Here is a 27,990-nt window from a genome sequence, read left to right on the forward strand (position 1 = left end):
AAATCACAGGTGGGCATATCATTTTTAAATACCGTTCTTCACATGGCAGCCAAGAAAAGGTATCTCCCCGACAACTGCAAACGCCAACTCGCGAAAGGAAAACAAAAAAAAACAGCACTCACTTCACACTCCCAGCCTTCCTTCCTTCCTTCCCTGAGTGAAGAAAGAGACACTGTTATTAACTTGCCACAGATTTCACAAATCATGCTCTTAGCACCACAAAATCCAGAAAAACATACTTATTGACCAACCAACTTCACCACATCTCTTTCTCTTGGCCTTCACCAAACTTTTCTGTCCTCCTCTGCCAAACCTTCTTTAATCTTTATTGTTTTCCCATACTGACCTTAATAAATAGTCTGGGCGCAATCCCAGCACCTCATATAGAATTAGAAACCTCTTTATCTCTATATCTTTCCGCACCCAAAAGTTTACATGGTACGTTCACTGTCTTCTACTTTTTTTGTTTTCTTGTTAACGAAGACTTCTGTCAGCCTCGTTCTGGACTTTGATCTTGGGTTAGATTCTTGATAGAACACTGTTTATCCAATATCCTTTTCCTTTAAACTCTTGATTCTCACGTTAAATTAGTTTATAGTGATTTTTTTTCTGGTCAGGTGGTATAACTTGTAAACTCTGGATCTGTTGTTCTATTATTGTTTCTATTGCTAAAAGGGGCTGTATTTTTTAAAGTTAGTTAGTTGCTAAAAAACCCCCAGGTAGTGGAATTTATTTCACTGAATTAATCGGTGGGGATCTAAGATGCGAGAGATTTTAGTTTGCTTTTGAGTGGGAAAACAAAGAAAGGGGCGGTTTCTGGATCTGACCCCGGAAGTTGAATTCTGGTTTTTGAATTTTCTTAAACGATGCAAACAAGAGTTGGGTCGGCCGGGTCATTGGATGAAGTCAAGGATCCTGTGGTTACTACTAGGACAAGTCAATCTAAGACTTTGCCACTAAGGTTATTTCAGTTGTTTGGGTTGTTCCTTGCTCTCTGTATCGCCTTTTCGATCGTTAGTATATATACAATCCGGCGTTTTGGAATTTATAGTGTGGTTACTACAGTTAAGTCTAATTTTGTACCGTGTGTTGAAGAACCAAATAGTTTGAATCGGTGGATAAAGCCTCCATCGAATTTGCTTCACACGATGAATGATAAAGAGTTATTATGGAGGGCATCTTTCGTGCCTCGAATAAAGAAGTATCCATTTAATAGACTTCCGAAGATTGCATTTATGTTCTTGACTAAGGGGCCGTTGCCGCTTTCTCCTCTTTGGGAGAGGTTCTTGAAGGGGCATGAAGGCCTTTATTCCATCTATATTCATTCACTGCCATCATACAATGCCGAGTTTCCTCCTTCATCAGTTTTTTACGGGAGGCAAATCCCAAGTCAGGTATGGTACTCATAATGTCCATTTCTTTTATAGGAGTTTTCATTTGTTTCTGAATTCTGTATTTTTTTTAATCGTCTTTGTTCTTTGTCATGTTATGAACCCTTCCATCCTTATTCCTCTGTAATGCACTTTGTGTGTTCTTTTACATGCTTATGCACAACATGGTAAGTTACTGTCCTTGATAATGCTAATTCTGTTTAGAACCTTTCTTATGTAGCGTTTTTGCTAAGTAGGTCTCCTGAGAATCTTTGTCCATAAGAGTGATAGTAGCATGCTTGTTATCTAGGCATTTCATAACTGTTGCAGAAGTTAGCATGCTAACTTAAGTTACATTAGGAAATTTGGTTTTTGGAGGTTAGACTTAGAACTGCTACCATTCATGGCCTCTCATTCCCTTTTTTTTTTTTTCAATAATGGGATGTTAGTTTGTTCCTCTCCTTATTTATCTACTTAAATTCAAGTTTTGATTGGTTCTTGGTTAGCTGGATAGATGGTGATCTGCCTGACCTTTATAACCTCTTTGCCAGTGGAAAGGTTTTCTCATGTTCAATACATTTTAGGCATTCCACAAGTTTTTTGCAAACACACACAAAATTGTGGTCACAAATAGACAAATAATATATCACTTTGATAAACAAAAATAAAAATGGCATGAGATGTATTTGATTGTTCAAACTTTATGTGACCTTCAATTTTTTAGATCACCTAACCTGCATGCAAGCTTGCAATTTGAAATCTGTCTATTTTTACCATCTGGATTTATCTTGTGCTTCAAACCACAGCACAGGTTTAAGACCCTCATAGTATAGCACACTATATCAGTGATGCTTGTTGAAACTGGAGACAAAGTTAATTCTGAACTAATCATGCAGAGTAACATCAGGGTGACAGAGAAACTTTTATGATTTAGACTTTAGAGACCTTTCAGGAAGTGAGTGTGGGGAATAGGAACTTATAGTGAGCTGAACATTTGCTTTGGAACAGATAGCTGTATTGTTTTGGCTAACTTGTAGGAGATGGCAAATTATTGTGATTGATTTGCCCGAAGAGATTTCACTAGATTTATGGTTGTCTTTCTAGTCCTGGTGTTAAGTAGAATATTGTGTGTGCAAGAGATGTGTTTTTGTTTGGGTCCCTGTAGGAAGATAAAAGAATCTGATTGTTTACATGTAAATTGTCAGCTGTTGTATTTGAAGGTAAAGGGGTAAACGTCTTCTACCCAGTATCTGTCATCTCTATATCAGCTCTTGTAGTGTTTTGCTGAATTTCTTTCTTTCAGTTACACCAAAGTACCCTGTTGTGGTTTCTATTTTTTTTTTACTTCCCATCAGTCATGATTTATAGTAATTGTTTGGCATTTGTTCTTCAACAGTTCAGATAGATGTTTGTTATTTAAATGAGCAGCCTTTATTTCTTCTCTTTTGGGGATTGAGTTCCTGATTTCTGTATTTGCTCTCATGCAGGTCTCTGAGTGGGGAAGGATGAGTATGTGTGATGCTGAGAGAAGACTCCTTGCCAACGCCTTGCTTGACATATCAAATGAATGGTTTATCCTCCTCTCTGAATCTTGCATACCTCTATACAATTTCAGTGTCATCTACCACTACATAAAGAAATCCAAATATAGTTTCATTGGTGCATTTGATGACCCTGGGCCATATGGTAGAGGACGTTACAATGAGAACATGGCTCCTGAAGTGAATATCACCCAGTGGCGTAAGGGGTCCCAATGGTTCGAAATTAACCGAAGGCTTGCACTCAACATAGTGGAAGATAGTACATATTACCCGAAGTTTGAACAGTTCTGTAGACCGGCATGTTATGTTGATGAGCATTATTTCCCCACCATGTTAACAATCCAGGCATCAAATCTCATAGCAAATAGAAGCATCACATGGGTAGACTGGTCGAGAGGTGGGGCTCATCCTGCTACATTTGGTAGAGCAGACATTACAGAAGAGTTGTTCAAGAGAATTTTCGAAGATCATCAGTGCAGGTACAACGATCAGCCATCTTTGGTCTGTTTTCTTTTTGCCAGAAAATTTGCACCAAGCGCATTGGAGCCTTTGTTACAGATAGCACCAAAGATTTTGGGCTTCGGACTTCCTGAGTGATGAATGAACATAAACCTTGCCACTGCCAGATTTAGATCCTGAAACAAAATTTGAAGTGGAGATGAGTCCATGAGAGACTATGGGAGCATGCCAGGTCCATTCTTTGATCTCATACATAAATGGGTCCTCTTTTTCCTTTCTTTCTTTTATAAAATTTAACCCTCGTCGGTGATACGATGTGGTTTTCTTACTTTGTACACTCTCCTAACTCTTTGGCACTCCCAACCCAAAAAACCATTATGTATGTACAGAAAATTCACATTTTTGTATTGAGGTTGAGAATACTACTGTATCAGGATATTTAGATAGCACCAGTGTTTTTGTTTTGTGCAATTTTCAATACACCCCCCACCTCTCTCTCCCTCTCTCTTGATAGTTTTGGCCAATGAGTTTGAGCTTTGAAGTTTAAAAGAGCAGCAAGAGAATCACGTTAAAACTTCAGGTATTTGGTTCTGATTGGTGTGGGAAGAGTGACATAATAATGTTAAAAGAACATTTTCTTGCTAAAGATAAAAGAAGTAACTAAACTAAAATGAGGTGGCATTTGTTTGTCTTTTAGGGTAAAAGTAATCGACCTTAATCGTTGCTACTTAAGACGCGTTGCTTTGTCATTTTTGTCAAAAGGAAAAAACAATGAGAATCCCATTCCTTAGTTGTTTTTTGGTAGAAAAATCCCAATAATAGCTTATATCAAACGCAAATAGCTTATATCAAACGCAAATAGCAAATTTAAAACCAAAAACGTTAGATATGAGCTTAAATGCTTTCCCTTAATTAACTTTGAGAGACACAAGTCAAAAGTAAAACATTAAACAATAACACGTGTTGGTCTTTCAAAATCGTGTGTGCCTTTTGACACCAGTCAAGGGGAAACTTCTCGAATTCATACACCTGTCTTTCATTCTTTGCTTTGAATTTCAAAAACAATAAACCCTGTTCCTTTTGGGCCCTCCACGTGTTCTTCCCCGGTTGGCCCAACCTCCGTCTCTACCATGTGACGTTTTGTGGACCCACGTTGAATCCGCATCTTTGCAGTTGTTTCGCGACGAAATCAGCGTGATTACTTCCTCAATTGCGGGCTGCCCATCACTCACTCCTTCCCTCTCCTCTCATCTCCTCTGTTTTAACTTCGCTGCGAATGTCTCATGCGCGTGTCAACACGGGTGAATACTGAACCTCAATCTTAACCAGACCTATTTAGATAGCCACCAGATGCGCGAGTAGAATCACGCTCTTTAGCCCAGCGGTCCCCCTACTCCCTTGATTTGGCAAAGAATCAAATTCTATTCCGAAAGAAGAAAAAACAAAGATCCGCCCCTAACAAGCATTAACAGCGTTAAAACGACCGCGTTTTCCATTGCACTACTTGTCATTATCAAAAAATACTGTGGGTAACGAACAATTTACACGCGTAAAATAAAATTAAGGAAGCCCTTTGAAACGGGGACCCGCTGGAGTACCAGCTGCAGCAATTGCAATCTCCAGGCTGGATATCCGGGCAGCTGCCCAAAGTCTCTCTCCTTCTCTCTCTATATATAGACCCCACCTATCCCACCCAAAACCCTTAACACATATCCTCACTCTCTAAAGGGGAAAAAGGAACGGTTTTTTTAACGCTTAAGAATTCCAACAATGGCTCTCTCCAAGGCTTCTCTGATGCTTGTTCTCGTCGCTGTTTGTGCTCTCATGGCTTCGGCTCTCGCTGCTGAGGCCCCAGCTCCAAGCCCCACCTCGGGAGCTGGCTCGATCTCTCTCTCATTCGTCTCCGTTGTCGCCGCCGCCGCTATGGCTCTCCTTTTCGGCTCTACTCTCAGGATCTGAAGATTTGTCACCTCTGGCGGTGGCGTCTCCTTGGATTGATGGCTATGGATGGTGTAGAGAGGGTGCTCGGATTTTCATTTTTATATATATTTTTTTGTGTTTTAAATTTGGTTTGGAATTTTAGTACTAGTGGATCTAGGGAGTGAGTATATATATATTTGAGAGAGTGAGACGGGGAGAGGTAGCTGTGTTATGTGTCTGCACAGATTATTGATGTTGATGTTTGGACTTAATTATTTCAGTATCATTTCTTATGGATTTATATCATTTTTATTAGTATAATGAGAGATCTTTTATTTTTTACAAACACTCCATTTGTTTCTTAATTTTTTCTGTTCAGTTATTTCTTACGTTTTCTCTGCAGCCAAACAATAGCCACATATTCTCTGGAATTATTTATATATACATTGGAATTTTCTGGTTCAACTCCTAGCCTAGGTCTTGCTTTGCTCTTAAGTTTTGCTCGGACTGTAGAGACAAATTTACCCTTCCATGGTCCACACTCTAACCGTACCACTACCAGTAAAGCAAAAATTTTGCAGTAATGCTGGCCACCACTCGCTACCATGTGACCTACAAAATATCCTTCTGTTCTCTTCACATAAATGAATGGCAGAATGGGGTCCCTCAAAAAGCTTTAAAAAAAGGTGGGTACGAAGAAAACTTCAGAAAACTTTGCTTAGAAGTTAGCCTTGGCAGCAGCTCGCTCTCATTTTTTATTTCTTTTCCTTTCTTCTTTTTCCCTTTTGTGGGTTCCAACTCCCAATTGTGGAAGTTGTGCTGCGTGGGTACGCAATTGCACAGATTGCCAGTTCCTAGTCTCTTTACAACTAATGATTCCATGTTCAATGTTCTTGAACAATTATTAGTGGTTTAACATGTTGAATTTTCTTTTGTTTTCAAGAATATGCTTTATTACAAAAAAGGGGGTCTGAATACGAAACTAGTAAGAGCACATGCTGGTGGGTCTTCTTGAGTTTATGGCACAGATCAATAATTCATTAGTGGTTAATTGAAATTATTTTTGAAGTCAATGATTAATGATTAATCCCACACGATTCTTTTAAATGCAATTTGGGAATCTGGAGCATTAGTCTTATTCTCCACTGAGAATTTGAAAGTGCCCTTTTCTTCTTTCAGTTTTTCACCAATCATGTGGGCCGGTTTCTTCCATTTTAAGTTTTTTAATTCCGATCAACTAATCACGAATTGAATGTGAATTATGAAGTTAAATTTTCAAAGAAAACTAGGTCATATGAGTTAGATGTCAGCTTCTAGTGTGGGCAGGCTACAACGGCTTGTCCTGTTTGTATTTTTTTTTCTTTATTTATATATTCTATGAAGAGACGGGTCAAGATCCTATCAACACGCTTGAAGAAATGGGCAGGACCTTGGGCACTTAGAAGTTAGAAGTCCGTGTGTGGTTAAGAATGTCGATGTCGTGGGGAAAATCTTTCGCTGTTGAATCATTGATTGCTACCGGGTTCCATACACTACTAAAAGAATGACTGGCAAGATAAGTATGTTGCATCTTTATATTCTCTGATTATATATATATCTCTAAATTATATTAGTTTTATAGATAAAGGAGATATATATAAGCTTAATTTTAATCTTATTCATTCTAACTAATTAATAGCATTATAGTGTAATTTTAATAAAATATTGTAATTTAATTAGATAATAATATTGTATAATAATTTTAATATAAATATTTTATGTATTTATCTTAACATGTCATGTGATAAGATAAATTTCCAAAACCGCAAAATTAATAAAGAAACATGTGAGGGATGCAAGATTAGATGTTCTCTTTTGATTGGGCCAGCGGATATAGAAAGTTTTAATATGCTTGTAATAGCGTTTTCCAGATCAATTCATTTGCTTAATCAGTTAAAACAATGGCGCCATTGTCGTACAAGCTTGGAAGAACCTAAGCATCGGAAACTCGCCAGTAAAGCAAAGTCAGTCAAGTTTTTACCAAATGAAAGAAATCTGGGGTGTTTACACACTGTAATCTCCTCGCAAGGAATTTCATTTTTGATTCAAGCCCCTTTAACTTTATGGAGTCACGTGAACTTTACACTTTTTGGCTTTTCGGGCTAAGCATTTAGTCCTAGTCATAGACGCCCCAATCACGAGATCGTGGAAAACACGGTGAAGTTTTCCATTCATTGCTAGAGAATTCCATGACCAGCGGCTGTACGGTAGACTGGAGTCAGTTACTACGAAAATTGTTTTTCCTCAAAGGTCGTATAATGGGTCAAGAAAACCTGTATTTGTAAGCTTGTACGCAACATTTGCACCAGTCCATTACGAAAATTTAGACTTTATTTTATTTATGCTTTTACTACTTGAGTTTCGTTTTTCATTATTTATAATTTTTATAAAAGAATAATAAAAACATTAATACCCAAAAGTAAAAGGTTGAAGTAAACACCAAAAATTTTGGCTTAATTTAATTCTTTCATTATCCCAAAGACCAAAGGTCATCATTTACACAGTTTACACCCTTTCTGTCATCCTCCAAAACAAAAAGGCCTAGGTCTTCTGCCCATCAACATCTCATCATCATCATCATTCCATATTGCAATGCAAAAACCAACACCTGGGCGGTTTTCTATTCAGAATCGGATTCCATATTACCCATTGCCTTCAAACCTCTTGGTCTCTGCGCAAGGATTCACATTCAAACGATTTCAGCTTCGAATATATATTAGTTCTATCTAGGAATGAGAGAAAAATCAAGAAAACAGATGAATGATTTGATACTGTATTGGGACGGGTACCTTCTTTGAGATCTTCTTCTCCCTGACCTCATATCGCTCAAGGGTTAAATCGCATAGCCATGCCCCCGGGCTCACCAGCTGTACAACAAATTTCCCGAATTAGCTTTTGTTAATCCTCCGATTCACAAAGCTTCCAAACGTTGAAATAAATAGCGTAAGCAACAACAAGGAAAACAAAAGAAAAGAATAATAATCATTATCACTTTTGTGTCGTTTTGGGAAGAGAATCATCCCAACCACCGCCTCAACAGTTGCATTTATTATTCAAAAGTAACCCTACAATCACAGCATATTTGCAGAAATGCCCCCCCGACAATGATGGGTCGGGCCGAGCCACATGCTCTCTGTCCTTTTTTTTGTCGGTTGCTCTTCATTTACAAAACCATTTCATCAAGAAACTATTTTTTGAATCACACGTGTACGGCGGTGGGACCCACTCATTTTGTCTCTGCGAAGACATTCGACATTCGGCCGCCCACTTTTTGGGAAAATATTTCCCCTTTAATGAAGTGAATAAATTCCTATAGTAGATGAAAATAAAAAATCTTAAATAATACTTAGTCATAATTCACAAGTTTTTCAGAGCGAATGGAAGATAACAAAAAGCAATAAAAAGCTGTCCAGTTGAGATATTTAATGGGAGGACATTAAATTCCCTAGAGTTGTACTTATTTTAAACCCTTTTCTCGGGAAAAGAAGAATAAAAACAATTAAATAATGTATGAAAAAGAATGTAGTTTCTTTCTTTTATTAGTTATTATTTTATATGTCAAACTATATATATATATATATATATATATTCTAGATGGTCGGCTGGCATTACGCATTACAGCGTAGCAAAAGCAGTACACAGACAAGGCATAACGCACAACATTATCTAAACAAATTAAATTTGGGACTGGCTCACAGCCTCACAGTCACAGGCTTTCCAGTGGGCCGCTAACAAATTTAGGTACTTTTATTGGCTGCTCCTCCACAATTTGGCTGACACGTAGACTTTTACGTATCACTTACTATCGCTTTGCCCGCTTCCCTTGGCCTATTCTACTTTTTTACCTTTGTTCTTTTGAGTACCAAAGTAGGCATAAAATAGAAAAAGCAAACCAAAATCATTATTTCACGTAACTCACAAGTACTCTCCTGCTCTAAAATGTTGTACCTCATCTATTAATTTCCTATACAAATGGTAGTAAATTAATTTCGCTTTCAAATCAAAGTCTGCTATAGTGAGTAAAATTTAATTCGTCCCCAATTTTAAAATTTCGAAATTACGTGCAAACGAAAACGATATTCAAATGAAATGAGGAATCACTCAAGGAAAAAGTAATGGGGATGCTTACATTGAGGGTACGTTGGATAAACTTGGCTCGTTTTTTGGGTCTTTGTGGTAGCTTAGATCCTTTAATGGCCAGGAAATCCTCTTCTTTCTCTTTATTCGTTAAAGCAATCACGAATTTCGGTGGCCAAACGGGTGGAACTGCCTCACCGCTCCCGGAAGACGAGCCTCCCTTTTTGCTATCGTGAGCCGTCTCCGAAGATGCCGCTGATTTGTTGTTGTGCTGGTGGTTGTTATCATTGTTGCTGTAGTGGTTGTTATTGTTATGGTTACCACCTCTCTTATCGCGCGCACCCCTGTCCGGCGAAGCGAATCCCCTTACACCACCGTTGCTTTGGCCTCTCATAGCACTGGGATTCTCAGAGTTCCTGAAAGATTTCCAAAGAAAAAACAAATTCGCATCGCAATAATAAGAATACCAGGGACAAATATCTTGAAAAGAATATGGTAAAATAATTAAAATAATTGGAGAAAGTATCAAGTGGTGTGAGTTTTGGAAAAGTAAAAAAAGGGTAAGTTGTAAACGTAGAATTACCAAAATAACCTTAAAATGATCTAGAACAGTGGGTGAAAGGGAGTGGATAGAATCTGGACAAGTTTTGCGTAGAAAATGGGGAATGGATTTGTTTTTGGCTTCCTTAGGGGAGGGTTGGACTTTGGGGTTGGCTTTTAAATAGGGAGTGGATAATTTCTTCCTTTCTTTCTTTTGATGAAGAGCTTTAGATATTTGAGAGAAGAGAGGAAAGAGTGATTCTATCTCTATCCAAGGTGCACAGCTGGTTTTTTCAGACGGTTTAAGGCCGTCGGATTTTTAAGGCTTTCGCCTTTCTGGTGGATTAAGGTAACGTGTTGAAACATGGCTTGGTTTTGGGGGATAACAGTGGACCAGATTCCTAAATCCAATTTTCTGATCGGACGGCTGACCAGGGCTGAGATCAAAATAGACTTTTCGTGGACACGTGGTGAGGTAACTGTCCATTCCATGTTTCCAACGGAGTCCATGGGGTTAGGGCTAATGCGCTAGGCATTCCGGATCAGAGCACCTGGGTCTAGGATCAGGTGTGGTAAGGTGCAGTGTATCGTACATATAAAATGTCTAAAACAGGTGCAATTCCATTAAAAACAATACTATTATTAACATAAAAGAAAATAATAATAGCAAATATTAATAGCCTGTTGCAATTGCAATCAGATACCATCAACATACTAGTAACAGCAATTATCAAATAAAAACAAAAGATCAAACACTGATTCTGACTCGGACAAGAGATGAAAGAAAATCTCAGCAAGCTTACATGATAAAAATGATTTAATATAGTATATTGAATTGAAACTTGTTTCCAGCGAAGATGGAGGGTTATGTCAAGGAAGAGAGCTAATTTGTTATTTAGGCCAAAAAAGGAATGCAATCAAATAGGAAAAAATCCCTAAAAAGGTGGTCTCAATATATCATTCATCTTCGCAAGAAAAGAATCACTACTAAGAATAATTTTCCCAATTATGTGGTTATTGAAACACATAACCAGCACAAAATGAAGTAAATACTTCACAAGAAAAGAGCTTAATATATCGATTCAACCAGAACCTCCTTGACGCACGAGATTTTTGTTAGGCTATATTGATCATGCTAAATATAAACATTAGATATGCAAATTGTGCAAGTCATTAGGATTCCTCATGTAAAAGCAAAAACTTGCTCTTATGTCTATTTAAAGAAAATAATCACTGAATTAGCATGAACAACCTGCTTTCACTCAGAGGTAAGACCCTAACAAAGAAGGCGCCTTGATAAACTCACCAAGAGTTTCTCCTGAACCATACACTGGCGCCCACCTGACCAATTGGAGAGTGCACAAATATAAGCCTCATAAAAATAAATTCAGCCTTGATGCATCATAAAATTTTGAAAAAGCTAAAAACTCTTCTGACGGTTCCGGATCCGACAAACCTTTACAACACTAAACATAGCAAATTCGAGGCTGAAATGTTATTTATTTATATATGAGACCCATACAATGCCATCACCAACTAGTCAAAAGGCCCATATGGAAATACCCATCCAACTTTGTGTAGGTTATAGGAGTGTCAATGGCGCCAGCTGTGCAGCTTATCCATTCCTGGAACAGCCTTTCCACTACCAGAAGAAAAAAAAAGGACGATTGTCAATCAAACAGGTCAATTATCATATTATCACCAGAGCACTTGTGTCTCACAAAATTTGAGGATCTTTCTGCCATGACTGCGAAGGCTTTCCTCTAGACCAAGTAGATGCCAAATTCTATTGCCCCTAAAAGTAAAACTATGAAAACGAGAAAAAAAATCATGCAAAATCAAAATATGAATTGAAACAACACAAATTTTCTTCAGAAAATGATTACCAATACTTTCATCACAGCATGCAATAACTACATTAATTTTTCTTTTTCTTTTCACTTTCCATTATATGTGAAAACCATAAATTTTATGACCCTGTTCGACTGGGAAAATAATGACCTCAGAAAACTAAACTCATTAAACGTTATGTATGGAATAGTCAAATCGGCTAATCCAGCGGTAATCTCTGCTATTTTTAGAGGAGAAAAATAAAAGAAAAGGTACGAGTATTTCAGACTTATAAGGAAGTGGGACCCAGAAATGACGGATCTAAGTTTCATAATCATTTTACTCGTGCTCAACACCCAGACGAAAGGCAAATAAAAAAACTTGTGGAGTACTAAATGAGTTGATATACACTATACAGTACCTGAGAACGCGCTGAGGTGGCGGAGCTTGAGGAGAAGGAGGCCTTTGACGGAGGTTAAAACATCCATTCCCGTGATTATTATTGCTTGGCTGACTGGAAGAGTCTTTATCGGCCCTCACGACCCGGCGATCAACTCGAACCGTGGTTCGATGAACCGGGCCGGACTGATCGTCTTTGACCTGGATCTTCATACACCTGAGGCGCTTCCGGTTTCCCCACTGCAAAACAAAATCAGACGACGACGGCGTTTGCTTCGCCGGATCTGAGCTGGATCTTAACAATCCCCCGTCGCTTCCGGTTCTGTCTCTGCAGTGGTTGGTGTTATTACCATTGTTGTTGGTCCTTAATGAGTCCTTTTCCATCCTTCTTTGCACACCTGTCCCATCATGTGAGTAAAAAATTGAAAATTAAAAATACGATTCGGGTTAAGCTTTCAATTAGTAGTGGGTTCAACTTCAGAATTAAAGTGGGAGCGCCGAAAGGATAAGAAAAGGAGGAGATTAGGAGGTTTTAGATGTGGCTTCGCCTTCTCTTAAAACGTCCACGCAATTTCAAACAAAACTTGTCTCACTCAGCTTTATCATCATGTGCATCGGACGGTTAGGAATTTCCGCCGAAACTTTGAAAAGAAAAAAATAAAAATCCGAGGGAAAGAAGGCGGCCTAAGCGTGAAGAAAAGTTGAAGATGGGAAGAAAAAGGCAAGCATCGAACGGTCTTTGCATCTTCGAGTAAAGAAAAAGGATTAACGGAATGTCAGCACTGAAATTGAGCGATTTTTATAAGATAATCAAATGGATTAACGAGAGAAAACAGAGATGATGAGAATTTTAGGTGGGATTGAGAAAATTCAGACAAGAATAGCCGCACTAATTTGAAAAATAGTTAAGTCAGAAAAGGAACACAGTTGAAACTTGAAAAGAAACAGAGAATAGGAAGATGTCTTTGGTCTTAGTTTAAAATGTAAGGAACAGGGACAATGATAGATTCGAAAACACAGAGAGAGATAACTAATCACTCCATTACAAGTTTCGAGGTTTTTTTTCTCTTGGTTTCCCGGTAACCAAACGGAAGTAATTGGGTAAGCAGGAACGGGAAGATAAGGAAAAAAAAAAGACAGACATGGAAAGAAAATTCAACAAAATCCGGAAAAACATCACAGAAAAAGATGAAAAACGTTTCTCAGCGGGGATTTAAGGAAGCGAAAATTAAAGACACAGACAGAATAAAGCGAAATCAAAACCAAGATGCAATCGGGAGGAAAAATCTTCGCGGAAAAGGTCAAGTTCTTCCTTAAACTGTTCGAGAAAAGCCATTGAATGAACAATTAGAAAGAAACTTGTGACTAAAATCCTGAGAGAAAAAAAAAACACTACCAAAATGAAATAAAAATATCAAAATACGGACTCCTAATGCTCTCCAGAGAGATTGACTGAAAGTCGCTTGCGAAAGAAAATCAACATTCTCGGAAAAATGCGACTCTGTTAAAGAAATCTTTTGTTCTCAATCAAATCCAAACTAGAGAAAACCGATTACTAAAACACTGAGCGTGGTCCAAAAAATCAAAAGAAAGAACAAGACGATGGGGAGAAGAAAAATATAACACTGTTTTAACAAAAAGCTTGGTGTATCAATGGCGAGTCAAATCTTTAGGTAGATTTAAAATCAGTACTCAGACAGTCAGATTTCTGATCTTATCGTGAGATAATGGCTCTCATACCTGAATTACTCAGGCTCTGCCTTTCCAACTAATTCACCAAAAGCTTTGCTTCTTTTAGTCCTTCTGGTAGAAACACAAATCTACTTTGGATTTTCAACGAAATATTGACATTTGAAGCCTGTTCTTTCGACTCTCATGTGATGTAAGATTCTAATCTTTTGATATGTCAGCAATTGATCTGCCTATTTGCAGATATATTCAGTCCAAATTTCTTCAGAAAGCAGCTCCGGTCTCTTTGGAATGTATCTGTCAAACCAAAAATTCCAACAGAAACAAAATCATTTCCAAAGAACGAATCAAACACAGTCGTTGTTGCAAATCTCCAGAACTTGAACTTCGTATACCTTTTCTTCTTACAGATTCTCAAATTTCCAACAGAACATAAGCAATCTTCACGATCAGGTAATAGAACCAGCAAGAAAACTTTCCTCCAATCTCTCCAAATGTATCTGCAGAAACCAGGAAAAAAATGGAGCATGAATAATTAACAGTTTCCTATTGAAAATAGACAAAGAAAAATCATCATAGTAAATGAAAATATAATCAATCTCTGCTCTCAATAACACACCTAACAATTCTCAGATTCTTCTCTCTCTCTGTCTCCCTCGCTTGGTTTAGAATTTAGATCCTCAACGTTTATTTATCAAATTATCATCAGTTTTAGTTTTTCCTCGGGAATTCTCTGTTAGGTTCTCGAGAAAGAAGAAGAAAGTAGAAGCAAATTAGCAGAGAACAAGAAGAAAATGAAAAACAAAGAAAGAGTAACAGGGAGGCTGTTTCTTCTTCCGATAAAACGAAATGCCCTCTCTCCCTTTCAAAACCAATTTTTATACCTCCTCTCACCCTCCGTTACACAACAAAGGTTAAGCACCGAGAATTATTGACCGTTGATCATTAATCCAACGTCTCCTATCGCCTTCTCTTTCGACCGTCAACTCCGTCTATGTGCACTCCCCGTTACGGGATTTTCATGTGCCTGACCACCGTTATTTTAACTAACGGCGCTAATAGATCTAGCGGAATCTTCAAACGACGCCGAAATAAAAAATAAAAAAAGCTATTCTAAAATTAAAAAATATTGTGTATATTTTTATTATTCATATTTTATTAATTTTGTTTTGTTTTAATTTTTCTCGCCCACGGGGTGAGGTGGTGCTGAGCGCAACAAGTTAACTATTGTTGGTTTGTAACTCTGGTGAACTAACCATGGTTAATTTCAACTGGTTTCCCGAATCTCATATTGGAGGACATTTTGGTAATTCTCGGCTGACTTTGGATTAAAGGGTAATTGGCCTTTTCCAACGTCAGTTGTCATTATATATATATTAAGATGGTGCCCGTAGTTATACTACAAAAAAGATTACAAAAAATATTAATTATATTATAGTTGATTTCAATTTGGCACCTTTAAAAGAGTTTGTAGAGAAAGCAATATTATATTAGTTAATTGCATGCATATCCGATTTTTACTGATAGATACAAAAATAAACTGGTATTAATTGAAAATAATTATTTACTTTAGTTTCAATTATCGAAAACTTATACCTACATATATGATTATAAAACAGTAGAATATTAAAAAATGAGAGAGTATATAACATGTATTATTGACAGATTAAGATAAACAATTGTACAATATAAGGCAACCGTATAATATAAAAATCCTATCAATATAAAATAGTTACTAATTTATAATAATATATATTTTATATATATAATGAATAGTTAAAGATTGTCAAATTTAGTTGATTTATTTATTCAATGACGACTATGTACTATGTATATTAAGAAATGAATAAACTTTCTTTATTTTTTTATTTTGTTCAATGAATTGAATTGATGTTTATTAGAACTTAAACATTAATGTACAAAAAATATGTCTATATACTATAAATTTAGGTTGATGCAGAATAAGAGAATATAAACAAAAAATAATATTAAATTGTAATTGATAAATATTAAATGAATCTATCTTATAAGCATTAAAAGTTGAAAATTATTATTTTCAAATATTTTTTACTAAAATAAATAAATAAATAAAAAACCCTTCAAATGTCAAAAACAATGTAGTTTTAACATAAAGTGTAAAAAAAATTAATTTAATTAAGAATGACAAATGTCAATTAATTGACCCAATCAATTATCCTACTTTTATATAATGAATTTGATGGATATTTATTAAAATTTAAACATTTAAGTGTAAAAGAGATATCTATATACTATAGATTCAAGTTCATGTAGAATAAGAGAATATATATAAAAAATAATATTAAATTATAATTGATAAATATTAAATGAATCTGTCTTCTAAGCATTAAGAAATTATTATTTTTAAGTATTTTTTTATTAAAATAAATAAAAGTAAAAAATAAAAAAAAACCCTTCAAATGTCAAAAACAACTTCTTTTTGACATAAGGTGTAAAAAAAATTAATTCAATAGAAAACGAAAGATCAAAAAAATAAAAAGGAATTATAATTGAATGACACTTGTCATTCAATTGAAGACTCAATTGAAAAAAATTGAAAGAAATTGAAACATCCTACTTTGATATATATTATAGATGTACACAGAGAATAAAGTTTATCAAAATGTCTTTAGAAAGTTCAAGGAAATTAAATCCTCTGTTCCAAAAACATAAATTTTGTTTTAGTATTTTTAAATTATTTTTTCATTTTTTTGACATTGATAATTTAAAATTATCGATACCATTGAAAACATTTAATTTATAGTTTTTTCATTAATTCTCATAACATTCAAATCAAAAAAATAGTATGATAAAGAAATGTTTAAATGTCGAATTATAAGTGCATAAACAAAATTAAAATATTATTATAATATTTGATTCATTAATTGGTACATGATTTTCTGTTTAAACAATATTTAATTTTTTTTAATTAAAAAATTAAGAATATTATTTTAAAATTTTAATCAAATAACACATTTTTTATAAGTTTTTTGAAAAAAAATCGCTTGACCAATGTTAATAACCACTGTTAGCATTTTAAACATGTGAAATCACAGGACAAGAGTCTTAAATATATACATAAATAAACAGTACTTTTTTCATTGATGTAAAATGATGATGTGAAGCAAGACATACCTTGCAATGCCATGCTATGTCACTCATCAACAAATACAAGTAGCCATATATATTCCATCTTCTTCTATCAAATTTCACTTTTTGTTGAAACAACCATTAATAATTTGATAATTGAAGTTGTTGACAGTGTTCCTAATTTCATATGTATATCGTCAATGCAAAATTTAAAATATAAGCCTCTCAACAATATGAGTAAATAAATTATAGAGAAAATTATAAGAAATGACCTTCATAGAAAGGTAATTTAAAAAATGATAATCTCTATAATTTTAACTGTTTTTAACCAGTTTTTGGTATTACTTGACAATAATACCCTTTAAACAATTTCAGATAAATTAAAATGGTTTCAGTTTTCTCTCTCCTGCCATCCAAATAAAAATTTTAAAATTAAATCTTGATTTCTCTCTCTACTAAAATATGTCTATTTCATCATTCAATTCGCAGATATAACATCAAGCTCTTTCTTATTTTGTTTTATTTTTTTAGATGGTGGATCTTGGAGTTATTAAGGACGATGAACAGCGATTTTGCTTTTTGCAAGCAGCGATTTTACTCAGGGAGAAAAAACAGTTAAAGTATGTTTGATGGGTTTTATGGTGGTTCACGGTTTTGTTGTGTCTGAGATTGGGATGATTGTTAAGCATGCTTGTTAGGAATTTTGATTTTTTTATGAGATTTTCAGTTGAAATTGTTCAAGGAATATTTTGTAAATAAGGTATATTTTATTTTTGTATAAGGGGAGTGAACAAGACCTTTCGATAAGGATATTTTCTCTTGCTTTGGAGGTTATGGAGTTTTGTAACCTATATTTTATGAAATGCACAATTTCGTGGCTTAGCAAAAAAAAAAAATGTGTTTTAGGTTATTGAGTTTGTTGGTTTATTTATAGAACCCAAAAATTGAGTTTATTGGTTTTTAGGTATTGCGTGACTTAATTATCGTGTGACTAGTTTTTAGTTAATACGTGATTGGTTTTAGACATTACGTGACTAGTTTTTATACATTGCATGACTGATTTTTAAGCAATGCATAAGTCACACAATGCCTTACGAACTAGTCACGTAATACCCTACTAAGAAGTCACGCAATACCTTACTAACAAGTCACGCAATGCCCATCAACTAGTCACGCAATACCTTATCAGAAACTAGTCATGCAATACCTTATCAAAAACTAGTCATGCAATGCCCAAAGTCAGTCACGCAATGTCTATTAACTAGTCACGCAATACCTTATCAGAAACTAGTTACGCAATACCTTATCAAAAATCAGTCACGTAATGCTCAAAGTTAGTCACGCAATACTTAAAAACTAGTCACATAATTCATAAAAATCACAAAAACTATTGAATTCCATTTAATAAGATCAATAATTTTAAACGATACACCATATTCCATTTAACAATATAATCAACAAATATGAATGCTCAAAATGTTCGAAAATTTTTTTTATATATCAAAAACCACTATAAAATGTTTAAAAATGCACAAAATGCTCACAAGTTTTTTTCGTATATAAAAAATTACTCAAAAATGTTCAAAATATTTAAACGTTTTTCTTTCTAGTAAGAAATACTCCAGAGATAAATAGTCTGGTGAGGAAAGCTAAAAAAATGAGTTAATTTGAGGTGTAAACCTAAACATACTTAACCTGTTAATAGATTTCGGATTGAGGCGCGGAACCTAGCTAATGGGTCAGTTTCATTAAAGATAATTTTATCTAGTTTTTTTTTTTCTCTTGACTAAAAACAAATAAAATTATAAAGAGAATTATTCTTAAAAACGCCTTATACCTCAGATCCATTTATAAAAAACACTCGAAATTATATGTATGCATTTTAATATGGAATCGAAGCAATTTATGTATTTCGAATTTTATGTAAAGAAATAAATACGAAAGAATAAAACTTAAGAGAAAGTTGGTCAAAATTTTATGTGGACTTTGCATAAGGACAAAGAAAAACTACTTTATAGATGTTGCTTGGATAAACTTGAATAGAAAGAAAGAAAAAATCATTGAGCTTCCTATTAATGCAAGTGGCAAAAAAATACTTGACAAACTTAACTTTAATACATATCATTGGCTTTAACGAGACCAAATTAAAATAAGATTGAATCAGATAAGATGCCTTTAGGAAAAGCTATTTATGGCTGTATTTGTTCGTTTTGGGATTTCGTAAGTCATGTGATCGACCAATATGTATAACATAAAATGTCCTTTCCTAAGGAAATTCTAATGCTCGGAGTCCATCGGGGGCACAAGCGGCAATGTAGAATCTTTTGAACATGCAAGTCTATGAAAAGTATTCTCATAATTAATCAAGATAGCAAATTAAATTTATTTAATTTTCTTATTATTAATATAAAAAGTTGACAAGAAAGACGGGAATGTTTTGTAAAAACACAAAATGTTTTTATTTATTTATTCTCTATGTAATATTTATAAAATATCGTTAAACAATTTTTTGCAAAACAAAATCTTTAATCTATTCCAAACAATTGAATTACAAAATAATATGGCATGCAATAATGCATTAATCAAAATAAAAATATACCAGGTGCTTAATTTTTTTTTTTGAAGAATTACTAATTGTCAAAGATGTGAAAAATAAAAAATTGGCTCCACACTCCAAAGCTAATAGCCGTGTTTAGACAGATTAGGGTCCGGACCCCAGAGCAGCAGAGCTCGCCATTCGCGCCAGTCCTGGCAAAAGCCCTGAGTGTTGATTAAGACAGAAATACCCATCACATTTAGGAGGGTCGGGTATTGGACGTGGAGGCTTGTTTTTTGTCCACAATCCAAATAAAATTATTTTTTTTCCTTTCCTTTTTTTTTTGTTACTTTTAATAGAGAGAGCAATTGCCTCTTGTCCCTTTCCCTATCCCGTCCAAAGTCGGTTGCACGAAAAGAACAAGGCGAAGGAAATTCCCGATTCTCTAAAATAGAAACAAGCAGGCAAGTTGCGTTTTATTTTCTTGAAAAAAATCTCAGTCTCCTGAATTTCTATGAAGCCAAATGTGAATTTTCAGTTCTTAGTGATACGGTAATTTTATTTTATCTTCATCTCTGTTTTTATTTATTTTTTTTGAAAAATACTGTTTTTTTATATATAAAACTGTAGCACTGTTGGTTTTTTTTCCCTTGAAGTTGGTGAATTTCGATCTGTTTGATTCGACAGTGTGGACCAGCGAGCAAGCAAGAGATGGATAACGGAATAGGATTACAAACCCCACAAGGGTCCGGGACAAGTGGGTACATCCCAACAAGTTCTCTGTCTAGCCAAAGCCGGCCCGGATGGCTGAAAATGCCAGCCGATTGGGGGCGGATCAGGGTACAATCAGCTGGAAGCCCGATAAGGATTTGCTTGAGCATGATCGCGAACGTCGGATTGAGGTGAAGCTCGTGATGCTTGAAGACGAGCTTGTTGATCAAGCTTACCCTAGCTGTGAAGTTGGAGGAGGCCAGGAAGGCTTTGGAAGCCAAGGAAAATGGCGAATAGGAAGTTTTGAACAACAGGCTTCAGTAGCTTACTCGGGGTTTTTAGATGTAGAGATGACTGATAAGAGAAAAGAAAATTGATAGAAGCATTTAGATGTATGTAATCGGAGTAATGGCTTTGACCTTCGTGAACAAAGTGCTCTAGCTAGAGAGGAATGAAAGAAATGGAAAATAAAAATGGTCATATATAGTCTCGTAGACCTAGTGTTTGGTTTAATTTTTTTTAATTAATTTATTTTTTTAAAGTAAAAGTTAAATTAAATATGATATTTTAATTTTTTTTAAAGTAAAATTTTTTAAAAATAAAATTAAAAAAAGCTTAAAAGAGGAGTTTTTTTTTTTAAATATAAGAAATTTTTATTTTTATTTTAAAAATATCTTTATTTGTTAAAAATAATTACAATAATAACTTCTATGAAAATAAGAGAGAAAAGGATTTGTCTAGTACAGCTGGAAGTTGAAGAAATATAGAAGAAGAGAAAGTAGTGGTAGTAAGTGAAGTATAACAATGATTTCAACACTTCAAGACATGGGGACTACGGTAAGGGTATGGAACAGGAGGAAAGGAGCCAAGTCAAGAAGTCTGTCAGATTAGATACTGACTGTAAAATCTGAAATGGATGGTAAATCGTATAGGATGAAGAATGACTGGGGTAATAGAATCATTCTTAACATTCAGCTGATGTTACATCGAGGATGTTGAATGTGAGGGCAGATTTCACACAGATAAGAAAGTATGTCTTAGAGACTTTGCAAGTCATGCAAGCCGTGGAAAGATGAAGGGAAGCTTTTGATGCCAGTTTAATGAGTTAAATCATCTTCGCTTCTATTAACACATTCGATCTTGTTTTGTGATCTGATGCAAAGTCATGGAAGCTTGCTTGAAGTCTGAATTAAATGATTCCGAAGTCTTTCATCCTTTGGGCCGCAGACGAAATGGTCATTTCGTGCTTTCTTTCTTTTCATCCACCTTTTCGTTTTGTTTTGCGAGCCGTTTAAAGTGGAACGTAGGTCCTGTCCGTGTTGGTGGTCTTCGTTTTTTTGCCTGGCATATTGAATGGCGGTTGCCATAATATTTTTTATTGGTGGGAGAGCCGACCAATTGTTTACGAGGCAGATGGCAGAAAAGTTCACAAATTGGGGGGAAAAAAAATCAACTGTGTAACAGGGAATGAAAGTGTCGCTGAAACCCTCTGTGATGTTGCTCTAGCCCTTTTCTCAACAAATCTCTGAATCTCGAGTACAAACGTGGAATTAGAGTATTTTTAAGAGAGGTTAAATAAAAAAATTAATAAATTAAAAAGAATTTTATATATAATTTAATTATTATTATTTAAAAAATTAAATAAAATTTAAAAATATAAAAAATATACATTAATAATAATGATTATGTCATTTATATATATATATAGTTAAATGAATTATAAAAATAATTTTTCTCATTCTTTGAGTACCAGAGTTCAAAAAAAATACAAATTTTCAAACTAAAATGAATTATCTTTTTACTTTTTGTGTCTTTAACTCTTTTTTTATTTTTTATTTACTTTTTAAATTATTAATTAATATATTAAGTTATTGAATTGAACTATTGAGATTTAATACTTAATGAGTTTGAATTAGTAGATTCACTTTTATTTTTTTGTAAATTTGATAGTTTAACATATTAGTTTACAATTTATTTGTTGGGCTTAACTAGCAATATGCTAATCATAATGATTCTAATTTTATCAAACAATTTGTAGAATAAAACAAATATAAAAAATTATTTTGAGAGTTATTATAAATAAATATAATAAATAAAACTATATTAAAAGAAATACAATTATTTCATTCTATCAATTTATATGTATATCCTTACTGCTTAAAGTTTGCAACATACATGTTAGAATGCATTGGTTATTTTAAATAAAAAATAATATATTGATAAAATTATAAAAAAATAGTGTAACCTTGTAACTTATATTTGAGAGTTATATAATAAATTATTTATTTTTAAAGATTAAAATTATAAAAAATAAAATTCACTAACAGAAAAACAAAAAAAGTAAAAGATAAAATCCATATATGACTTAATAAAAAATAAAAAATATATAATTGATGGTTTGTAGAAATTTGTAAAAAGAAATCTATAGATATTTAGAATATATAAATAAATAGAATAAAAATAAACTTAAAAAAAAACTTTAAAATTGAATCAAATATATAAAATTATTTTATTATTTATATTAATTATTAAATAATATATCATTTTGAGAAGATCATTAAAAAATTTTATATAGTATGTAAAAAGATTTTAAAATTTTAGAGGGCATGATCCCGCAAGAAGGCTCCGCCCCTGCTTGAGCAGTGACCCAGTCACCATTCCAGGTAGTATTTTTTACGATGGATGGTGATGGCATCTATTTTATTCTCTTTCCATCTCCTGGGTTCACTCTGTGCGGACGTTTATGGAAACCTGATAATGAATTACGTTACCGATTATGGATTAAAACTTGGAAAGCAGGACTGAGTACTGACGCAATCACAAAATTCACAGTCTGGATTATGCATGTGTCAATAGATATGATCATAAGTGAAAGTGAGATATGACCCAGCATTGCTCACCCGTCACCTCTGAAATCACTTCAGGACATAATCTTCAAGCACAACAGGTGCAACAATTTCGTTGTTCGCGCATCCCCTGTATTGCTTACTGGGGTCTACCATCTACCCCAAAGACTGCTTACTCCCCTCTGGATGGTGGGTAATAGCATATGCCAAAACGGCAATTACCAATTTGCTATCAGCTAAAGCTTGCAAAAAAGATGACAGAGACAAAGGTTATTGCCACCTTTGTCTTGATCGGAAACCAGTGACATGGAGAGGGCCCCTTTGAGATTTTCACCAGTAAGCAGAAGTTAAAACATTCTATCCATTTGTTTCTAAAACTTAGGAACTTTTGTCTTATCCATTCAACACATATGGGAAAAGATTCATACAATCAGATACACACACTTACATCTGATGCATATACTTAAATTAAGCAGTCTGGTACAGAGTTGCTCCTAAATAATTTTTACACACAAGCAATCACATTAACTATCATATAAATGCAGCGTTTGGACAATCTGTATGATAGGAAACCACATTGTGGAGTACAACATAATCCAAGGTTTGGCCTTTAATATTGCCTATTCTGCTGTATTTATGCACTGAACCCTTTCTGAACAGAGCTCCAATGACCAGAAGGAATGCTGACACAAGCTTGAGCTGATGCCTCAGCCATCTGCTCTGTCTGAATTCCAGCATTGCAGATGTTTGCAAGGGAACGCATGTGTTTCATCCCATACTGGGCTAGCGATCCACAGTGTGTCTCAAAAGTTCTCACCTGTGTAGATGAACAGAGCATCTTCTTAAGTAGCAAGACAAAACAAAGCAATGAAAGAGAGGCCAAGAATCAAGAGTATTACCATTTTCTTAAGGCATTTCCAGTCATCAACAAGAGGTTGCCCAGCTGGCCGAACCGTCTTCATAACTTCTGGGCCTTTTTCAATTCCAAATAAGAGCTTGCCAATGAGTTTCATACTGTTATCTATATGCATTCTATGAGACATAGCTTCAACAAACTGCTTTTGGGCTTCAAGCTTCCTAACAGAGCCATCAGGTGCCTTGCGATACTGCAAAGTAAATAGGGAGAAAGCTCGAGTGAGATGGGCTCTAGCACTAGCACGGTGGGTGCTTTCATACATATATGAAGTGTCACTATCAAGTAATTGACAACTTACATTCATTTAAAATAACAGCATTATAGAGAAAGAAAAACCTATAATTATTGACACCAAAGCATCGATTCCGAAGTCCCTCATATACTTTCTACAGTTGCACCCATCTTGTGTTTTTCTTCAAAGTATTTACACAAACATAACTCCAGGCTCCTGCCTTTTTGCACCCCATAAGATTTGTAGGATGTCCATCTAAATATTCAATCTAAGAAGAAGTCCCGTTCTTTATACTTTCAGTATTCCAATTACTCTACTCATTGGATTTCCTCCTCACAGCTTTAGGTATTACTAGAACATGGTAAGGAAATGCTTCCATAAAACACCAAATAGCACAATATCTTATTTACAACACCCATTAAATGAGTTCAGATAATAGTGTCATCTCCCAATTACAGATTGTATAGTTAGTTATACCAACGCCCAGGAACAGATAGCTAACTTTTAACTACCAAATTAATGCCCATTTCTGAATGTCTCATATATGCACTGATGCCTCATTCTATTAAAAGAATTGATGCGAAAAAGCAAATTCTTGAGTTTCATATATACTGTGTAATTTAAAAGAAATAAGACACAAACCTTATCCCAGAAATGGACAAGATCAGCATCACGCTGGTTGACAGCTTTTGTAGGCGGCTGCAGGGAGTTCTCATCAACAAATGTGAAGTTATCATTTGCAGGATTTGTACCCAAGTACACAAAGACAATGTCCTTGCTAAGCCCTATATCACCATATTGCATGACATGAGAGCCATATGCAGAATTACCATTTATCGTCCTCCTTTTCACCTGCAAAAGCCAGCAAAATGAAATTGCATATCAGATCTAAACAGCAAACTAGAAGGTTTTTGGAACATTATAGTAATGAATAAATGAGCACTTGAATCTGATGTCAGAGTAATTTAGACCATTGTCTGGATATAGTTTCGTACTTCTTAGATCTCGATGGTAATAAATAACTACTATAGGCAAAATGTAATTGAAGTTTTCCATTTTTCCCAGAAAGGAAAGGAAAAGGTTCAGGAAAATATACTTTTTAAAAACCTTACCAGTTCATACTGCTGGTGCAAAGTCTCTGTCTGCAAATTATGTATGTCACTGCTCACAGAAACATAATATTAAAATTCACAGCAAGAGAGGTAATTCGACAAAACGAAAAGTTTATAAGCTGATTCAGCTTGAAAAATCTCTTAAATTAGTCCAGATCATTACTAAGAGAATTAAAATTGCATGTGTATCACCCACGTCACCTCTGATTTAGTTATATGATTAGCATGCTTTAATCCATACCTATCCTCCATCCAAGCAACACTGTACAAGTCTCCCAAGCAGGTTTCATACTCTGGGGGAGGACTTGGGTACTCTCCAGGACAATAGGTCCCCCAACTACTCTCTTCTGCGTTTGATGCTGTGGTCGCATAGATATTCAAACCCTCAGGAAGAAGACCCTCGAAGATACTTCCTGACTCACAAGCTTCAAGATAGAATACCTACAAAGTTACATGTAAACCAGAAATTAAAATGCCACTAAAGAGATGGAGAACGCATCCAGAAATAAAAAGTTAAAACAACAGTTTACCAAGCTTTTATAGGTCCCTGAAGCATGCTTTTTCTTTAAAACTTCAATCAGGTCATCAGCATAAAGATAAGGAAAGGTAGGCATCCCTGGATTAACAACAAATGAATCATTAGCAGCTTCATAAACTAGTATTAAGTTTCAAGCTGAAACCATACTAGACTCAACTATAAGCAATTAAGTTAAGGTGCAAGGTACTCTGAAAGCCATAAGACATAAGTGCTAATAAGATACTACTAACCAAGCACTCCAGGACCCCCATGGTCAGTGTAGTATATGAAGATATGATCATTGGGGCCACTATCCACAACCTTTCCGCTACCCCCGGTCAGAGCAGTTTTGTTCCCGAGGATGGCAGCCAAGAGGTTGTTAACCGTAACATCTTCTCCAGTATAATCCTGCACCAATTAGGGAACGGTGAGAATCAGAAATTGTACAATCAACAATTTTTCTCTCGAAAACGGTAACCAGGAAAAAAAACGAACAGACCTTTGGAACTCCCTCATAAACATCATCGCCATGAGGACTGTTAATGATGATTCCAGGCCTGGGGTTTTCTTCATTGAAAGCAATGTCATCATACATGAAGACAATGATATTTTCGTCTTTGAGACCACCCTTTTTTAGGAGTTGATAAGCATGACAAACATCAGCCTGAAACAAATATAAATATCCTTAGCAAAAAGTAAGACCCGTCAATCGATTATCAATCAACTAATAAATTCAGCATAAAATCTGAAAAAAAAAACTTAACACTCTTTTGAAGTGAAGTGGACATTAAAAAATGATCACAAAACTTTTAAAAGATCATGCCAAACACGAAATTTAGAAATTGGGGAAGACTTTATGACCTGGTGCCTGTAGTTCCAGTAGCCATTAGATCCAGCAATCAGGACCGCCCATCTCGTGCCCTCGACTTCATCATCGTTGCTCCCACGGAAGAACTTAGAAGCTTCCGATGGTAACCGAAGGACGTCTCCGGTGATATCTCTACCGGCAGAGACGATTCCAGTCAGAGACAATAGGAGAAGAATCACACCGGACACGAGACGGGTCATGATTTGGCCAACCTTTAATCAATTGGAATTAGGAAAGAAAACTGATTTTGATGATTATGCAAAAATTCAAGGCTTTGCAGCTAAGATATAAGTAGAAATTTTGAATATAGTGATTCTATGTGGAGGGCCCCAGAGACATGTATTTCATGACCTTTTTTATTGTAACGTGTGATTGCATCTGTGGCCGTCGACGATGGGACCCGTTTCTAATCGACGGCTTTGATGAGAGTGAGGAAAAAATGGGGTAGGAGAGAAGTTGAATTTCGTGGGCTCTGTGGGGGCCACGGAGTCGACCATTTTATTACGTAATTGTGTCCTATTGGCTGGTTATTCCCGGAGAAAGAAAACTCAAAAACTCCAATTTTCTTGCCAAAAGGATTAAGGATTTTTGTTAATAATAGTTGTAAATTATAGTTAATTTAATTTTTATATTTTTTTCAAATAAATTTTTATAAAGAAAATAATTAAATTATTATTAATTAAAATATCATGTATTATTTTATATTCACATGATATTAATATATAAAAATGTTATCATATAAAATTATATCATATAGTTATGTTATCATATAATATTATCATATCACATATTATTTATTATAACATATTTATATACCATGTCAATGTTATGTGATTTTGCAATACAAGTGATTTTTTAATTAATATCAATTAATCAATTATTAATTATAATAATTTATTTAATTTAAAACAAAAATATAATAATTTGATTAAATATAATAAAATAATACAAATTTGTTAAAATATTTTTGAATAATTAAGTGACATTTTTATATATTATATCAAATATATTTGTATTAAATATTATAATTTATATTAATAAAATTAAATTATTTTTGTTACTTAATATTTAAATGGTAGTTTTAGGACAATAGTAAACAAAATCCAAATAATTAGGACTCTTTTTTAGATTATTTTAAGTCACTACTTATTCGGTTTTCCTTTTGCTTATCCCCATCGGGGAATCTCTCCCCCCCTTATCTTGAAACGAAGGCATGGACTTGAATCTTTGGGAATCAATTAACAGTGACATAAAGTAGGAATCCGTGCCGTACACTCTTC

The 27,990-nt window shown here is 34.6% G+C and overlaps 3 protein-coding genes and 1 long non-coding RNA gene across 5 annotated transcripts; 2 read left to right on the forward strand and 2 right to left on the reverse strand.

The window, feature by feature from the left end:
• LOC18588028 (glycosyltransferase BC10-like) lies at positions 1-3,841 on the forward strand. The gene is made up of 2 exons (XM_007012169.3): positions 1-1,394; positions 2,858-3,841. Exons 1-2 carry the CDS (start codon positions 867-869, stop codon positions 3,506-3,508), a joined length of 1,179 nt encoding a protein of 392 aa, XP_007012231.3. The 5' UTR covers positions 1-866; the 3' UTR covers positions 3,509-3,841.
• Positions 3,842-7,762: 3,921 nt separating this feature from the next.
• LOC18588030 (uncharacterized) lies at positions 7,763-14,719 on the reverse strand. 2 transcript variants are annotated; one of them, XR_001929545.2, is made up of 8 exons: positions 14,484-14,719; positions 14,260-14,364; positions 13,916-14,161; positions 12,198-12,573; positions 9,459-9,822; positions 8,322-8,639; positions 8,119-8,196; positions 7,763-8,000 (listed from the first exon to the last, which is right to left on the reverse strand). XR_001929545.2 is itself a non-coding variant. In XM_007012171.3 (7 exons), exons 4-7 carry the CDS (start codon positions 12,557-12,559, stop codon positions 7,950-7,952), a joined length of 855 nt encoding a protein of 284 aa, XP_007012233.1. In that variant the 5' UTR covers positions 12,560-12,573; positions 13,916-14,161; positions 14,260-14,364; positions 14,484-14,718; the 3' UTR covers positions 7,763-7,949. The 2 variants fall into 2 exon arrangements, 1 of the variants encoding a protein (XP_007012233.1); XM_007012171.3 differs by lacking the exon at positions 8,322-8,639 and having other exon boundaries at positions 14,484-14,718.
• A 4,999-nt stretch (positions 14,720-19,718) lies between these two features.
• LOC18588031 (uncharacterized) lies at positions 19,719-20,693 on the forward strand. Its single transcript, XR_001929317.2, has 2 exons — positions 19,719-20,060; positions 20,196-20,693. It is a non-coding gene; the product is annotated as an uncharacterized LOC18588031 (long non-coding RNA).
• A 2,736-nt stretch (positions 20,694-23,429) lies between these two features.
• Positions 23,430-27,024, reverse strand: LOC18588032 (vacuolar-processing enzyme-like). Its single transcript, XM_007012174.3, has 9 exons — positions 26,704-27,024; positions 26,342-26,506; positions 26,094-26,250; positions 25,856-25,941; positions 25,567-25,766; positions 25,326-25,374; positions 24,856-25,065; positions 23,965-24,171; positions 23,430-23,882 (listed from the first exon to the last, which is right to left on the reverse strand). Exons 1-9 carry the CDS (start codon positions 26,908-26,910, stop codon positions 23,700-23,702), a joined length of 1,464 nt encoding a protein of 487 aa, XP_007012236.3. The 5' UTR covers positions 26,911-27,024; the 3' UTR covers positions 23,430-23,699.
• Between the last annotated feature and the right edge of the window lie 966 nt (positions 27,025-27,990).

Source organism: Theobroma cacao, chromosome 9 (assembly GCF_053813885.1).
Source record: "Theobroma cacao isolate CCN51 chromosome 9, ASM5381388v1, whole genome shotgun sequence".
Lineage (NCBI taxonomy): Eukaryota > Viridiplantae > Streptophyta > Magnoliopsida > Malvales > Malvaceae > Theobroma > Theobroma cacao.